This window comes from Oryza brachyantha, chromosome 2 (assembly GCF_000231095.2).
Source record: "Oryza brachyantha chromosome 2, ObraRS2, whole genome shotgun sequence".
NCBI classification, from domain to species: domain Eukaryota; kingdom Viridiplantae; phylum Streptophyta; class Magnoliopsida; order Poales; family Poaceae; genus Oryza; species Oryza brachyantha.
Genome location: NC_023164.2, coordinates 11,818,536 through 11,837,069, shown reverse-complemented (window position 1 = coordinate 11,837,069; position 18,534 = coordinate 11,818,536). Strand labels below are relative to the sequence as shown.

The 18,534-nt window shown below is 40.0% G+C and overlaps 1 protein-coding gene across 1 annotated transcript; it reads right to left on the bottom strand.

Moving 5' to 3' along the window:
• Positions 1 to 7,661: 7,661 nt before the first annotated feature.
• LOC121053577 (probable diaminopimelate decarboxylase, chloroplastic) lies at positions 7,662 to 15,022 on the bottom strand. Its single transcript, XM_040521129.1, has 8 exons — positions 14,507 to 15,022; positions 13,732 to 13,906; positions 13,213 to 13,362; positions 8,902 to 9,063; positions 8,565 to 8,750; positions 8,243 to 8,365; positions 8,079 to 8,168; positions 7,662 to 7,965 (listed from the first exon to the last, which is right to left on the bottom strand). The coding sequence occupies exons 1-8, from the start codon at positions 14,980 to 14,982 to the stop codon at positions 7,879 to 7,881; spliced, it is 1,449 nt and encodes a 482-aa protein (XP_040377063.1). The 5' UTR covers positions 14,983 to 15,022; the 3' UTR covers positions 7,662 to 7,878.
• Positions 15,023 to 18,534: the final 3,512 nt, after the last annotated feature.

The window sequence follows — 18,534 nt, the reverse complement described above, 5'->3', positions numbered from 1 at the left end:
TCCTTTTCTTATTTTACTAGACTCCTCATAGGTCTATTATTTTTGTCGCACCTGAGTTCCAATAAAAGCAATCCCAGGCCCCCTCCGTTTTCCCCCACAGCCACCACTCCCTGTGCCCTGCCTACCTCATGTAGTGCGTTGTTGTCCCTGTTATCACTGCTGCACTGCCATCAAGTTGTGCACCATTGGTCACTGTCTTGCAACCACGGAGCACAGCCGCTGCTGCTCCTTGCCAAGCCAGCCAAACCCTGTTGTTGTTCGCTACAACTTCGTCCAGTTAAACGTCGTATTCGTGTGTTGTTCTGTCAGTCATCTTCTACCCTTGTTTCGGTCGCTCGGCCATCGTCGGATTATGGCCAGTCGTTCTACCTTTGTCATCGAGGTTTTTCCGGCGTCTGTCGCGAGTTGTCGCGAGTTGTTTTTTGGTAGAGTTGTGAACCTTTTATCGTCGTCGTAACAGTAAAGTGTTGTTTTTGCTTCCTTTCTTCTTTTTTGTTTAGTCATTGCCACGCTTGTGATCGTAGTTACGATCTCAACTTTCGTTAACCGTCATCGGTTGATAAATCGTTAGATCTATTTTCGGTTTAACTTCTAAATTCATAACTTCAACTGAAGACCCTTTAAGCTTGTTCAAATTTCAGTAAATCTATAAAATTGACAACAATCCAATAAAAATAGTTTCTATTCTATTTGTATTGTCGAATGTATTATTTTGAGTGTTTTTACTTGTATGTTCTAGATTTTGGTGACTCAAACGCTCCCTTTTGTTACAAAGTAATAGCCCATACAAGTTCAGAGTCTCAAGGCAAGTCATACTTTCTTTATTTATCATGTTGTACAATGTTTTAAAATTATTTTACCATTTAGAAATTATTTATATATTGTTTTACAATTGCATGAACTATGGTTAATCCTATGCTTATGCTATTCAAACATATATCATATTCTCTTTATCTGGTCACTTTGGATTAAATAATATGTTGTATAATTATGTTCTCGGACATGCTTAGTTTAATTCCTAACTCTTGAGCGGTGAGCTCGTAATGGAAGTAGTTGATGATATAGTGGTTTAATAAATCAACTAAAATACGTCATAATGGTGAGCTGTGGGTGTATGGTCTTGCAAGTTGCGCCCACAATAGTTAAGCACTGATTCACGGGAAACCCTTTTAAAAATAACCGTACTTATCACAAGCCAGTGTAGACAACTGCTGGACTAGAAGTATACCGAGGAGAGTGTACATAGGATGGAGTTGGGTCAGCCCCGGGAAGAGTTGATCAGCTGTCGAATCTATCATGGCGCAAGGGGGTAGCTTGCCTAGTGAGGGTCTACCTGTACAGGAAGTGAACCTCAGCATGATGTGAATGGTGAGGATTGGTTTGTGCGGATGGTTCTATTACAGCCTCTTGTTGGGATGTCGTGGTGGCATACTGATGTATGGATACGTACTTCATGGTTATGTCTTAGGGGTAAAGTTATACACATCTGATTTGAATAAAACTGTTTGAATAGCAACGCTCATGGTTATAGCATCGATTGAGATTTACTATGATTAGTCTCGCTCTTTTATAATAAGTGAACATGGAGTAATAATTTTATAGCATAGTTGATTAAGTTTGTACTATGTGGTTTAGCATGGTACTAGTGAATGATTGGGTCTGGTGTAGTGTGGCGTATCGCTGGACAAAGTTTGGTTTAATATTGTTTAATAATTATTAATTCTTACCTTTGCGGAATAAATATTTTGAAATTTCCTATCTGTGCAAAATAACTCTTAGCCTATCCTTTGTGCTCCTTTGTATTATATTGTATTTGTCGGTGTTACTTATTAGGTATGTTAGTTGTACTTAGTCTTGCAAATTTCCCCTTTTCTCTAGAAGCAAACTACGATTCGGACGAAGTTCCTTTCAAAGGTTAAGGTTGTTCTTTTGCTCAAGGATGTCTGACGATCGCTGCTACGAGAATTAGTTCCTTAAGTTTTGTTGTATTTGTAAAACTCTATTATTTTTTTTGTTTAGTAAACAACTACTATTATTAAATTGTCATGGTGTGTACTAGCGCAGGTCGTGGATCAGGATTGGTTTAGTTTCTAGTTGTGACTAACCGAAGAATGTGTTCGTTGTCTTTCATCGGCTCCGACCACTCACCCACGGGAACTATGCTCCAAATTCACCCAAACCGGTGAAGATCCGATCGATTTCCTTCAGTTACGTCATAGCCAGAACATGTGTTACCTGGTGTTTGCACAAATTTGATAGATGGAGCACTAGATCAAGCTATCACCATCGGACCGTCGTATTGCCCTGCCGTCACCGTGATTCATCCTCATGCCACTCACCGGAGACCAATCACTCGGAGGGCTCAGTTTGGTAAGCTTCAGTGGCCTTTTTTCATGTCTTTAGTTGCATAGAAGCCATCGAATCAAACTCTATGCATGCATGATGCAAACTGTCCCGCCGCTTGCGCACATCGCCGAAGTTGCTCGGGCTGCCTTCGGGTGTCGTGCGGCCGTCCGCAAGAGGGTGGGGAGTGTTTTCCCTTTTGGTTGTTACCCGGACCTGCCACCATTCACTGGCGCTGGCACCACCACCTTGCCGGAGCCGCTCGACTAGCCGCCGGCCCTGCTCTCCCCTGTCCTGTGCCACTGCCAGGTAGGACCCGCCAGTAAGAAAGCTAAAAGGAAAAGGGGAAGATCAGTAGGTTTTCTGCTGAACTGTTTAACAGAGTAAAAGTTGTGAAATACATAAGAAAATATGTATACCTCTAAAAATTGTGAAATTAATTTTCTTGGACTTTTCAAATTGTGTAGAAAATTAAAATGAAGTGAAATGTAACATGTTCTGTACAGGAAATGTAGTTAATAAATAATCCTTAGGAAAACGATTTTATAATAAGAAGGAAATTCTTGCCAACTTCTAAAATGCCCCAAAAAATTTCTTCGTTAATAAAAATTCCAAATTTGATCTGGAGGGGTCACTTCATATATAAAAGTCACATAATATACATGCCACTATACGTATAGTAGAGTCAATGATACAGTAAATGTATAATAATTTTTAATGTTCAAACTTAAAGTCAAAATATAAGGAAAATAGAGTGTTAGATACAAACCAGTACTCTCCTTAATACTGCTCAGTAAAAATGTACGTGAAAATAAAAGAGACATGTATAATACGTAAATACTGTAATATTGCCTAACTTATAGTAATTATTAGAAAATGCATTATACCTCCAAAATAGATTAACTTGGACATGTACACTAGAATAATTGTGAACTTTCAAAATATTAAATAAAATAGACTACTTTATGTACTGAAAATAACTCTAATATATTATCAACTAATAACACTAGAACTTAAAAATTTCATAAGAAATTCATACTAGTTCACAAAAATGTGAAACCAACTATGTAAGACCTAGAATATTATTTAATTTCATGCTTCCGGTTAAAAATTCACAGATACAACTCATGAAATGCATGTATAGTATAGTATACAGCTACTACCGAGAAACACAAATAGAATTTGTAAAATCAAACTCCTAATCCAAAAAATATAAAATAGATTTTATTTAACTAAAATCCATTTTAATGATGCACCAACCCATACAAAAAATATAATCATGCATGTTAGAACATATTGGTTTGCATGTTTCTTTTTTATATCTATAGCAAATACCTTAAAATTTGTATAGGTAACAAGTTGAAATAATTAGGAGATAGGATTTGATTGGTGTATTGCTAAGAAAGGGCAAGAAAAGTTCTTCCTCCCCTATATCCTTTGGGCATGTTGTATCCTAGTTTTGGGAAATGAAATATTTGATTGGAAAATTGCATGTGTAGTTGAAAATATTGGTATTTGAAATGTGGTAATGGTAGCTATCACCTAATTATCCCTTGATGATAGTAATCTTAGAATGTGTTAAGAGAACTTTAATTGTGCACATTTAGAGCTAAACTTGCTTATACATATACCACATGCTTAGGAATATATTATCTACATCATGGCTTGCCTCAATGGTTTAAAATGCACTTTTATATGCTTCTGAAATAATATGGAAATTATGATATTTGTGAACTAAATTGAAGTAAAACTTGATTTCAAATCTAGGCAAGCATGTGTGTGCATATGTGGTAGTTGTGCACCAAAAGGGGGGTGTTTACTGGGTTAATTAAGGACTACTGGTGTGAGACAACCATGGCTGATTAACTTGTGTGTATATCTAGCACTACACCTACAGTTTATGGAGTAGTGGAAACTAGCAACTATCTATGTGTGCCTAAGATTCTTAGACCATATGATTGAGTTTCAACACAATGGCATGTGCCATGTGGGGAGCCAAAGGATCGGTTGCCACCGCTGTTAGGGTGGATAGCTTACTATCCTAACAGTGTTGAGATAGCATAGTGCCTTCGTATGGCATAACATATGTTGGCTAGTGTTAAGGCTGTGTTGAGACCTCTAGTCTACACTCAATGGGTAGAGTGTGGGGTACCAACGAGTAATGGTCCAACTAGAATGTTTGGTCTTTTGTGCTCTTATCACATCATATGGATACGTGCACACTCTATATAGTTAGAGCTAGTCGATTAGCCATGCTCATAGTCATGAGAAACATGTTTATGTTCATTGAGTATAGTTTTATGGTTTATACTATTTTGATAACTTGGGGATAAAAAATGAAGTGGTTTTTTATGGTTTATGATATCCTTGGTGATGATATTATTGCAGGTGAATGTTGTATTACTAAATTTATACAAGGGAGGCAATGATTCTATAATAAAATATTTTATTAAAATGTCATGTTAATTGGCTAGATGTATATATTTATAAATGAGTTATAAATGTCGTTGAACAAACCTTTGTGAAATAAAATAAGCTTTATGCAAAATATTTTCTACAAATGGTCTCCTTTGCATGATAGCTTGCATGTATTCTAGGTTTGGTCTTTGCCCGTACATTAACTATTTAATGTACTGATTGTTACCATCGATGTGGTTCATATAGGTATTGCGTTGATTCGGGTGTATAGACAGTAAAATATCTGAACCGAGGGTTTGCCCCTGGTTGGACGCTTGTGGGGCTTGGGTATCAAGCTTGTGAAAGACCACGTTTATAAATTGCTATGTAAGCAACTATATGTGTATTATATGTAGTATTTAGTTTAGTCACCTTTTCTTAGTTTTGTATATTGCTCAATATGATGAACATGGGTGATTTCGTATGACTAGTGTATAAATGAGAGGAATCAAGTAGGTGTGATTCGAGTTACTAAGATATGCGTTGTCTAACGCCTCTTGATGTTCGACATAAGTATGAAGGGCTGATTTGCAATCTTGCTTGTGTTTGGCTCATTTATGCTCTTCTCGGTTGCCTACTTATATTGAGAGATGGCAATTGTGAGTAAAGCAATATAGTGTGACAGATGTCTATTATGTGTATATAGATCTTATCTGTCTGGACCTATATAGCGCACACAAGGGTCACTTTAAGAAATAATTTATAATTCTATGTAGCCCATAATAATGCTCAATAAATCTACACATATAATGCTAAATATATCTATATGTATATGCTAAATACATTGTTAAATATTTTTTTAAGTATAATGCTAAATATATCTATGTGTATGTGAAATATATCTATACTAATACTTATTATGCTCGGCACATTTTTGGAAATATAAAAAAAAACACTGAACTAATGAGCATTAAGGTACGGCCACAAAATTGCTAAAGCTCCCCCTCCCCATGGCTGGCCCTTATCAAAAACATTTGCATGCGGTCTCCTGTATGGATAAAACACCTACTAGCAAGGTATTAGGCGGATGCCAATAAATTTTCTACACGTCGTTAGCCAACAATCCACCGGATCGAGGCCAACAATAGTTTGGCACATGGGATAAAAAAGACCCTCGTACCGAGTGTTTTTTATAAATAACACACTATCTAGGTGTTGAGGGTATATAAGTGCAAATACTTGAATAAAAATATAGTCTTGTAAAATTTTAATTATATGTATGATTTTATTTTGCATTGAACGTGGCCGGCCTTGTGAGTGCAAGGGAGAGATCTAGGAAGAGGTGGTGCTGGTCCTGTGCTCCATATCGGGGCGGTGGCAGTAACATTGGAGAAAGTTGAGCCCTGCCTGCACGTAGTGCATCCTTTAGAATGAAGAAAACGCATGGATACAATCCGTGTTGGCCTAGAACTTAACCTGGCAAACGCCATGGAACCGTGGTGTGCACGTACATACCGAGAAAGTCTAATTCGCGCGAGTGCAGATAGGGGCGCGCGACACTTTCCCAAACAGTGTTTTTTATTTTTCTATTTTATGTGCGTATAGTTCGCATGTATAAATTTATATGTATGAATATTTTTATATATTAAATTTATATCTATAATATTAGTCTATATATAATATTTGTATCTATATAGATTTTCATAAAGAGTCTATATATAGAGTTTATATATATATATATATATATATGCGCGCCTAAAGTTATGTATAAAATTTACACGCCTAAAGTTTATAGGTATAAAGTTTATATGTCTAAAGTGTGTGTTATATATACGTATACGAAACAATCATGCGTCATACAGGGCACATGCGCGCATTTCACTAGCCAAAGTTGGCCAGCCAAACCAGACTTGCCATTATGTGGGTCCACGCATGGGCCTACACAACACCTCTCTCCTCCTCCCAGCGCCTCCCTCTCCCCTCTCCTCCATCCGCCGCCCACGCCAGGCCGTCATCGCCACCGTCATGCACACCCGCTCCGCCCCGCTATGGGCCTTCGCCCACCCCCTTGCTGGCCTCCGTCCACGTCGTCGGCCTCCGCTTGCCCGCCGCTCCACCCCGTCGTCGGCCTCCGCCCATCCCGCCACTCGTCTCTCTGCCCCACCATCGGCCTCCATCCGCGTCGTCCACCATCCGTCCATTCCCTTGTCCAAGTGTTGCCGCCACCATCTACCATCCGGCCAGTCCTCATCCGTCATTCGGGAGAGAGAAAGAGGAAGAATGGTATAGAGGCTGACACATGGGTCCCGCTATCATAAACTTAAAATAGAGAGATTGTTAGAGTAAACAATGAATTTACTTGAGACAGAGAGTGGCCAAATAGATATTTGGATAGTTGGATTTAGAGAGGCTGTTCCACATGCTCTTACCCACCAACTCACTTATTCCTGTTCCCTAAAATAGAGATCAGGCGACGGTGAAGCTCCGGCGGTGCCGCTGCCCTTCTGCCGCATCATCTCGCGCACACGCCACACCATCCCGCTGAACTCGTCGCTGAGTCGCCTGTATGCAGGTCATTAGTTTCTAGGCGACCGTGTCGGCGTGCGTGCGTGCGGGAGAGAGTGGCGACAGCCAGAGGACAGAGACTGCCTAGGAGGTCTTGTGCCGATCTTGCCTGCGATGACGGCGGCGAGGATTGGTCACTGAATCACGCAAAAACATATTTTGCAATCATTTGTTTATAAAAAAAAGTCAAACAGCATATTTACAAAAAAATATGAATAAAACTTTTATATTTACATTCTAAGTGATGTAAAAACAACTGAAAAATAAACTTCGATAAAAAAAACCTTAAAATTAACTTTAAGATTGAAAATTCAAATTTTAACTTATAAACATAAACCAAAGCAAAATGATGAAGGTGATAATATGCAACCCGCGTGATCTAATAGCATACAAAATAACTTTTATTGCAGGTAATTTCTTATTCTAGTCCGCTGGGATGACTTTGGATAAAAACACACTACAATAAAAATACTGTCTACAACACTGTACTGCGCTACAAATCAGAATACAGCCGCACCCACAGGAAAATAGGAGCTTGACAGAAAGATCTTATTACAGTTGCAGGAAAATGAATTAGGCAGAGAGATTATCAAAGAACTTCAGATAGTCATCAAATGTCTCTCCATGCCGAATCTTAGCAATGGACCCGTCATCTTCTACCTGCGTTGCAAATAACAGGGCATATTGGACGGGAACAGGCCAACATAAGGGAACATTTTACAAACCTATCAACAAATTATTTACTCTAAAAATATACATAGGTCAATTGGTACCCAATATTCAGGCGGTCGCAACTTCAAGTTGTAGGTTGAAGCCATGCTCATGCAGTAGGCTCCTGCGTCATGAACCACCAAACCAGCTCCCTAAAAGCGCAATACGTCAGAGTGGCGTACCAAGAAGAATATCATCAAAAGGAAAACAGAGGATATCATCAAACCTTATCGGGTGTTGGAAGTTCCCTGTCCTTGCCAAGAAAATCTGCAGATTCACAAACTGGTCCAACAATATCGAATGTTGCTACTTCTGCATCTGGGGAAGGAGGAGAAACCAGTTCGATATGCTGCACCATGTGGATAGAGATGAAAAGTAAACAACATGATAATATAAGATATGAAATAACTGTAAATGTATATTCCATGTTTAACATGTTCAAATCATGTATTTATGAATCCAAACTAACAGCTACTTTTTTATGCACATTGAACCAATGGTCCAACGTTGATGCTTGCAACCACAATCAGCTGTATCACTAAACAAACCTGGTATGCTCCATATAGACTTGGTCTGATAAGCTCCGCCATGCTGCCATCAACTACAATGAAATTCTTTGTACCATTGGATTTAACACCAGTGACCCTATTGACGAAGCAGCAAGTGTTAGCTATGAGGGATCTCCCAGGTTCAATGATGAGAGTAAGATCTCGTGAGAGAACTAATTCTCGCACCTACAAAAAAATGACAGGGGGGCGCATATAAGCATCACATCATAAGCCAAACTTTAACACTGTAAAAGCACAAAATCGGAAGTGATATATTTAAAGAAACCATTTGTGCATACAAAGACAATCGGGAATATAACATGGATATTGAGCTCACAGTGTTGATGAGGTCCATAGGTGTAGGCAAGACTGCATCTGTGTGATGATAATCTATCCCCAGGCCACCACCAATATTAAGATATTCCAACTCAAAACCTTGTGCTCGAATTTCATCAACATAATTCACCATAAGAACTGCAGCATCTCTAAATATATCCACCTAGACAAAAGGAAAACATATCATATATAATGTAGCTCAAAAGTATTGTCTAAGTATTTGAACATGGTCTGAAGAAAAATAGTTATTTAGCAAATAAACATAAGACCACGTCTTTAACCGGGCCATGTCCTTGGATATACAGAAACAAACACAATAAGTTTGATGAAGTTTCAAAATCAGCAGAATAAAGCCCTTTTTTTGCATGGACACACTGCTGCCCACAAATAGTGTACACACAAGAATCTCCTTGAGCAATAACATTGGGAGTCTAGTATCTGATCCATTCGGATCCTTCATAATAGATGTCACCACGTCATGTAGCCTCATTAAACCCCCCAGTTATTTCCCTTCAGTTTTCTCACTGCAACATGTAACTTTTGGCAGCTTTTATTTTTCCTCTCTAGTCTCCAGCAGCTACCTATCCCCTTCCCAGCCGGTCTAACCACTGAATGAACTTCTCGTCCATGTCAACAGGAAGCACTTTGTTCCTCACCCCATCTCCGTAGCCAGTGGCACATCAATGACTAGAAGTAGCATGCGTACCATCACTGTTGAGAAGGCTTTTCAGGAATCATTGTTGAATCTCCTTCTAAGGCTTTTTGAGCTGAACGTAGGAACATACGTGGACCAATTTTAACAAAATGAGCTATTTCTCAGGTTACATTTTTTAACAAAACTGCCACCAGGGTTTTATCAATGATAACAGAATGACTGAATACAAGCTATACAGCCCGATTGATACGGCATGAGTCAGGAAAATGACACTTTTAAAACACATAAGTTTGTTAGATGTATTTATAGTTTTAGCCTTTTGGTGTTCCTTTGTACATGAATATATTCGGGCATTTTTCCCTCAAATGAATACAAGCGCTATTCATAACAAAGTTGACTTGTGAACCCGATCAGCAACAGTGGTTGTTCCCTTACTCGGCAAATTGACTAGCTTAGGAACTGCCATAAGAATCTATCTGAAATCTCAGCCTGAGATAATGGCTTTATCTGTACTCGAGAGATCAAGGAGTACATTCCCTGGCTATCGAAGGTAGAAAACATGAGTTTATGTCGGAGAAGAAGGCACAGGTTGTGGCAGTTCCTACAACATCCATGGCTGCCTGAACTATAGTTAATAGAAAAGAAAGGCAAGTTACATAGGGAAACAAGGTTACAGCAGTCATTCTATTTTTTGCAAAGCTACTTTGAGATACTTCATTTGTTCGTAATTCAAAAAGACTTAATGTTGCACGATCTTCAAAAATTTGTGGCACTCTAGGATGTTGTGTTCCCATGTCTGAAATGTTGCAACCATTAAATTGAATTTAATAACACTTTCTACATTTAAGATTTAAGGATGTGGCATTTTTTATCATATATTTTGCACTCTTCAAATTGTGTTATTGATTTTTTTTTTAATTCTTGTGTCGTTCATCCCACTGTTGTTATTCAATTTTTATTGGTTGGGCTGAGCTCATCTAGTCTCATTTTTGCACTTTGTAAACACATATTAATGCAATAACGTTGATCTATCATCAAGTTGTGTTCTCTTGTTCTTGAGAGGTCTTAATCAGCGGCATAAGTGTGATCAAATATCGACAGGTTAGTCCATCAAATTTGAGGATTCTTTTATTTCTGCTAAAAGGCTTGGTCTTGTATTTCAATCCTACAGTCCTAGTTCACACATTCACCAGTGTGACCAGCAGTTCAAGATGTTTCCAAATCATAAAGTCAAGTCTGGTCATAAGGGTACCAATCAGACAACTAGTTATGATTAGTCGTCAATCAGGTTTGATTAGTCGGGGACTAGTGCAGATAATAGAACAACAACCAAGCAGCATGACAAACTGCGGAGAGCATCAGTAACTGGCAACAGAGGACTCAGCTGTAGTCTTCAACCGCATTGGCAACAATTGGACTGACGAACAGAGGACTCAATTTGTAGTCTTCAGTGTCATCGGCAGCAGTCTTCAATGGCACCAGCGACAAGCAGGGTTGGACACAAAGGGAGTGAGGGACATAGCACTAAAGACCAGCGATGCAGTGTGATGAGGTCATCACTCCTTCCGATGCACACAATACACCTCTGTTGGATATTCAAGGTCCAATCACTAGAGCTTGCGCACGACAATTAAATTTAGAGGTGAGCTCGTTCCTATGTTCTTTTTTGTATGATTTGGAGAATAGATTGCTACTTAATGATTGTATTATGATTAGGAATCATGGAGAGGACATGGAGACATTTAAAGAGATGCTTGGAGGTGTGGAGGATCATCAAGGACGTCCAAGTCAAGGTGGAGGCCCAAACAAATTCGACTTCGACCACGGCTCGAAGTCCAGGACCAGTCTACACTAAATCGGGCGCCCAGGTCACATAAGTGCTCTGATTGGGGTGTTCTTTATATGGATGGAAAGCTAAGAAGATAACCTTTCCAATGGATCTGGTCCCACATCCAAATTCATTACAAGTCAACGGGAATCAACCAAAACAATTTAGCGTCTAGAATCTATTCTGGTGCTGCGTCAACGTCTTTGGGCCTTTTGGGCCATGTATCGTGTCTGAGTCCTAATAGGGACGCGTCCAGGGGTCTTGCATGACTCTAAGATTATATCAGTAGCTGTCGCCTAGGTTAGGGTTGGGTTTTGCTTAGATTATTTTTGTCAAGAACAGTTTCCCTGCTAGATCGGTTTGTAAGACCCTAACTCGTGAGCTTAATCATTCATCTGCAATTTTGGTTGCTTTCTTTCTTGTTCTTGTTTGTGCTCTTCAATTCACAAACAGGAATTAGCCTTCTTGGCGAGGCAATCTGTGTTCCGGCCCGGTGGTAACCAGAGGAGACGGTGCTGCGATTGCGGGGCTCAAGAAGTTGGATCGACGTGTGTCGCGACTCCGCCCAAATCGACCGTTTATCAGAACCTTTTGGAAGATCGGGAACCCTAGTCCACATCACAGTGGCAATTGTAGAGGAAGCCTCGCAGGTGGAGACGCTGTGAAGGAAGCCTCACGAAGCGGTGAAACGGTGGTCTGGGATGGGAGGAAGTTGGTTCTCTTGTTTCATGGGCATGTGGCGGCAGAAGAGAGGAGAGGAAATATATACAGTATGTGGGCCACTACAATAACTACTGTAACAACTATTACTATAACCTAATGGGTCAACTCCACAACCCCCATACCAAGGGCCACACTTGGTGTGGCTCCCCTTCAGCCTCAAAGACCCAAAGTGACTATACCAAACCAGTCGTCCATAGCCTGATTGGACAACTTATCATGATTAATTGGTGATTAGTCGAATGACTAGTTCTCTGATCGAGCTAATCACCTCGAGGTGCATAATCGAGCTACTAGGACTGATCAGGCTGACTAATCATGATTAGTCAGACGACTTGATAACACTCGGTTCAACCGCGGGTCAAAGACCTTTACTACACTTCACGTTCCTACTGCTTCACAAGCAGCCAACAGTCAAGTTGGTGGGTGCATAAAGCTCCTACCACAGCCACCAGGGATCAATCCCCACTTCTGTCATGAGTTTTTCCATTTAATTTGGAAGAATGGACCTTCAAACTACAGTTTGGATTATATGGGCTTTAATGCGGCCCAAGTTCTGGTGTACACACAATAAGCCGTCCAGCTCGGCTTTCATCGGTTCACCAGTTTATGAAAATAACTGTATGGTTCGAGCAGTTCATCCCAGGTCAACTGTGGGAACGGTCCTAAAAGGAAACCAAGTCGTTAGAGGTGCTGGTTGGTTCCAGGTTTTTCCGGTTTAACCACTAGCCAAGTCCCGTTTTATCTACTATGGTGCCAGGTCACAGAGGCAATGTGATCTTAGGATCCTGGAACATCTGTTTCAAGGCTCTAACTAGTGGGGCCATCCATATCAGCTAATAGGAGTGTAACAGGACATGGTGGAACTGAGATTCATAATACATGTTGCAAAAATGGTAGTGGAAAACCACTGCATAACTATTTTTTATGGGATTTACACTTTCTTTGTGGTGAAAAGAAAAGGTGAGTTGCTTGCATGACAAAGTGTTTGTTGAGCACAATATGTCGAGGTACAAAACACCACCATGAACAAGCTCACAAAAATAATACCTACAACTCTAATCTCCTAATAATTATTACCAAAAAACAGAACAGCATAATGTGTTTACCTTTGTAATGGTAGATCCCAGATGACAATGAACACCCACCAGTTTGATATCATTTGAGTATGACTTGATAGAGTCTAAGAACCATTGTAGTTTCTCATTACGAATACCAAATTTGGAAGTTTTATTTCCAGTGGCAACATAAGGATGGACCTATTGACAAAAATAGGCAAGCTTGTAAGGCAAAAAACAATATGAAATTTGATCATCAACTGAAGAAATCTTGTTTCCAACTCAATCTACATGCCTCTTTGAAACAAATATACTTTCCTGCAATCTTAAAGCAGCTGCATCACTCCCATCATGCAACAGATAACTATGGAGGAACAAAGAGCACTCTTTGCACATAATATTCAATTAATTAATACAAAAGAAGTAATGTGCACCCCAAAAAAACAAAGTGGAAAACAAAAGGGCTAGACAACTCCAATATAGCCATATCACTCATTGTATATGACAAATAATGCAATAGCATACCAATATAGCCATATCACGTATCTTGAGGTAGGAGTAGAAAATTACCTGTGGGTCCACATCTGGATTTATCCTGAGCAAAACAGGGACTTTCTTTCCAGCAACTCTCGCAGCAGTGACAATATTCTCCAAATCAAATTCACTGTCTACATTTACAAACACACCACTCTCTGCAGCTAAAACAAGATCCTCCAATGTTTTCCCATTTCCATTAAATATACACCTGATCGCAAAAATAAATAATAAAATAAGTTAGTTGATACAATTGACACCAATTGAAGTATTGAGAAATGTTATCTATAACATGAAAACTTTTCAGGTATGCTAAGATTTTATTATCAATCATCACATCACATGTTCTCTAAAATATGAAGATCTCATTTTCATACATCAGAATCTCCCCTGCAAAGTAGTTATGCTCCTTGAGTCAACTGAGTTTGGTTCAAAATTGCTTCATTTTGGTTATAAAATTGTAATGCTGGTGTAAGCACAATGTTATCAAAAAAAAATGTAAGCAAATTTAGTTGAATTCACTATCATCATAATATGGAAAAGAATTTTAAAAAAAATGTAGCATATTAATGAGCTACGTTGATACTACATTCTTCCAGTCCAACTACACCACTTCTATGTTCTTGACAATGCAATCAGACCATCACCATAAAGCCACTAAGAGCATGTTTTATAATTAACATGAAGAAAGAATAGCACAGTGAATAGTCAAAAAGGACTGTCATCCACCAGCAAGTCATTGATTCATTGTATTCCGATACATCCGAAATTTATGTAAAGAAAAGAGAGGGAGATGGGAACAACGAGGAACCTGGTGGGGTCGAATCCTGCCCGGAGGGCAAGGCGGAGCTCGTTCCCGCTGACGAGGACGGCGCCGCAGCCGAGATCGCGCAGGAGCTGCAGCACGCGGAGGTTGTTGTTGGCCTTGACGGCGTAGCCCACAACCGAGCGGAGCCCCTCGAGGGCGTCCCGGTAGGCGGTGAAGTTCCGCACGACCTGAGGCCTGCTGTAGAGGTAGAAGGGGGTCCGCTCCGCCGCCGCCATCGCGTCCTCCACCCTCACCCCCTCGCAGCAAAGGTGGCCATCGGCGCCGCGCTGGAAGCAGCGCTTGCCGTCGGCCGCCACCGCCGCCGGCGCGGCCGTGGAGAGGGACGCGCGGGCGGAGGCCGTGAGGCCGTGGCGGCGGCGCAGAGGCACGGCCGAAGGGCCCGCGCGGTTGTGGCGGGCGGTTGGGTTGGGGTTTAGAGAGGGGAGGAGCGCCCGCGAGAGGAGGTTGGCCGCCGCCATGGCTAGGGTTTAGGGGGAGGGGAAGGTACGGCTACAGCCACTGCCCAGTCCGTAAAGGGGGCAGATGCGAACAAATGCGGTGGTGCCTCGTTGGGAATCTCCACTGGGCTGGCCGCCGGGCCCAGGTCTCAAAATGCTAATATCGAAAATTCGGAATTGATATAAAGACCTGGGTGAAATCGGTAGAATTTGAGAGAAAATGGTGTTGAAATATGCAGCTGAATTGAAATATGATGTGAGCAGCATGACCAAGGTAATGCCGTAACACTATTTACAAAAAAAAAGTGTATTGAAAAAGTCTAATTCACGTGAATTTTGGGACTTCAGAAAAATAAAATCCTAATAGAAAAAATCAAATGATAACGGGGTTTTTTATTTTTTACTAAATAATTTTTTTACAAACCTCTAAAAAATATTTTCACTATATGAATTTTTTGGCAATATCGTCAACTAATTTTGCATGGCAGTGTTATTTTACCACCCTACCAATACTAGTGTGGCCAAAAGATATACACGTGAAAATATTTTTCTTCAAGGTTTAGTAATAAAATTGTTTATTAAAAAGATTTAAAAAATAAAACAGTTATTGGTATACTTTTGCATGTTTTTCTTATTTGATAGCCGGGTTTTGTGGCTGTTGCATTGTCTTGATTGGTGATGGTTTATTGGGCCCACAGTCAAGTTTGATCCTGGATACGAACCAGCATCCGTGTTTTCATCCAAACATGAGTTGGAGTGCCCTCGACTTCTCCACTAATAAATGCAAAGAAGAAAGAGTGGGGGAGGGACAGGCTGTCATGGATAAGCGGTGCTCATCAACGGTGGCGGTGCCTGTGACGCGGTAGCGTGGCTGCGTTGCCCTCGTCTTCTTTCGTGTGTGGATCCCTGAGCGGTTGAGCACGTGTGAACGATCATGCTAGGTTGCTATGGAAGGGCAGGTGTTCCAAAGACGGTTAAAGAGATAATTATGGTGGCAGTTCCGTAAAGCCATGGTGCTTCTCCTGGATGATCCATATTTATCTCCTTAGTTTTACTTGGACAAGAGACTCAGCGGAGGATAATAGAATAAATCTTCGGACCAATAGACCTTAAGGTACAATTAGAAGACAAGTCAATATAATACATTGCAATACAAATCCAATCGAGTCAACATTAGAGAAATCTCATGATGTCTAGTTGCCGACAACTGCTCCCGTGCTACTATGCTGATATAGTTCTGGAGTAGAGTAGGGTTTTCTCCTTTTATATTGTACTCATGCGAGATTGGTATAATGATGAAACTGGTTACGACCGACATAAGTAAGGCTATTACTCATCATCATAGGGCCCAAACCTAAAAATTGAGGTATCCTTCTTGTCGCTATTGTCTCGACTCTCGAGTATACCTTGTCTATGGTCGAACCTTATATCCTCAAATATTGTAGGTGGATCTCTTTTCGATAAAAGTTGGTGCACCAAGTACGGGTCCAATGTTTCATAGTTATTCGTTGAAATCTTGAAGATGACTTCAAGAACTAATACTTCCTAAAAGGTTTTGGTGTTAGCTTTGTCTCGGGAGATTCAAGTCGGCCAATGGTCACCTTTTATATCGGAAGCATCATCAATGCTCTTCGTCGCTATAATGGGGAGGAGGATTCTGATAAGTTTGTCCGAGTACTCTAAGTGTACGTGGCAGTAGACAAAGAAGGGCAACATATATGTAAGTTTTTGCATTTATGCATTAAACTTTGCATTTTGTGTCCCTATATGTGTGCTTGTTGACTACTCGCAATTGCTAACTAGTTGGGACGGTTCTGTATTGTCAACATCAGCACGTTGTAACAGGGGAAATAAGCAATTATGAACTTGTAAATTTAAACTCTTGATGAGATCTCTTGATCTCTAACATGTAATCCAAATAGTTATAAAAATCGGTAGGACAGATTTAAAGTTAGGTGACCATAACATGTAATCACAAATATGTGTGATCATATAAGCATGCAAGTTATAATAACATTTCTATTGGTTGTAGAAAAAAATCAAAATTTACCATGAATATATGTATACTACTCAAAGGTTAATTTGATTTTTTTTGTCGCAACATGTAGAAGTCATATTTGAATTTTTCATGTTTATGAAGTGATATATCACATCTCAATCAATGTTGTTCAAAATTTTAAATAATTATTTAAATGAAATGCACAGAAGAGTAGACATCCCATTGATAGTTTAAACACATTCATGGAACACACCTGTAGGCACGTAGTGGATTTGTTTCGTTGCGTCTCTCCACCAGGTATGCACCGTTGATAACTTTCAGATGCACGGATTCAATAGTCGCCCACCTTCTTGCGTAACTCCAGCCTTGCAAGATGCTCGTTGAGCTCCAGCACTGTACTCCCTCCGTTTTTTCCGACACCGTTAACTTTTTAATTTATGTTTAATTATTTATCTTATTTAAAAAATTTGTCCAAATATATAAAATTATAAATCATATTTAAAGTTAATTTAGTAATAAACCAAATCATAATAAAATAGTCAATAATTATATAAGTTTTTTGAATAAGACGAAGGGTCAAACGTATATTAACAATTCAACGGCGTCAAAAAAAATAAGAGAAAGTAGGTAAGAACTAGACAACTGAACAACCACAAATACTACACAGGGCTAGGCCGCTTCGTGAGAGGAGAGGGACAAATACTACACAGGGCTAGGCCGCTTCGTGAGAGGAGAGGGTAAGTTAACTTCCCGGGGCGGAAAACGTACTAATATATTAGTACATGATTAATTAATTATTAATTATTATAAAATATAAAATATATTAATATAATTTTTAAAACAACTTTTCTGTAGAAAATTTTTACAAAAAGTACACCGTTTAGCAGTTCGGGAAGCGTGCGCGCGGAAAACGAGATGGGTGAGTTAACTTAGAGCAAGTTTAATAGCAGGCTATAAGCCGGCTAAATACTTAGGTGGAGGAGAGAAAGGAGGAGAGAGAGGAGAAGTGGACTATAAGCTTATAGCCAACTCTGGCACGAAAACCAATAAACTCTGTGAGAGTGACAAGTGGGTCATACACTAATGGTAAACAACTAACTATTCCTCCCTCCATCCCGTTATATTTGACGCTCTAGTTTAGTTTGGAAACATTCTTTTTGTTTGACGTCGTAGTGTTATCTCCAGCGCTGATTCCATGTTTGCCCCTCCCCACAGCTTCTCCTCCACTGCGCTCAGCTGCTGAGCTACGCAGCTGAATGGCTACGGCGCTCCGCGAGGATATCTTCGAGGAAACCTTGATGAACAAATAAACCAGCCGGCTTGAAGCAGGTTTTCCATCCACATTCGTGATTACTCACGAACACTCAAATTCAGAGCCAAACTAAGTTCAGACATACTGTTATATGTCTTTCCAAACTAAATTCAGACACAGTGACTTACATCAGACATACTGTTATATGTATTCCCAAACTAAATTCAGAGCAACCAACCAACAAGCTTGCTGCTTCCATGGAGACCGGATGTCACCAGCTGATCAGCTATCTGATTAGAGTACTCCACTACAGAATCATCAA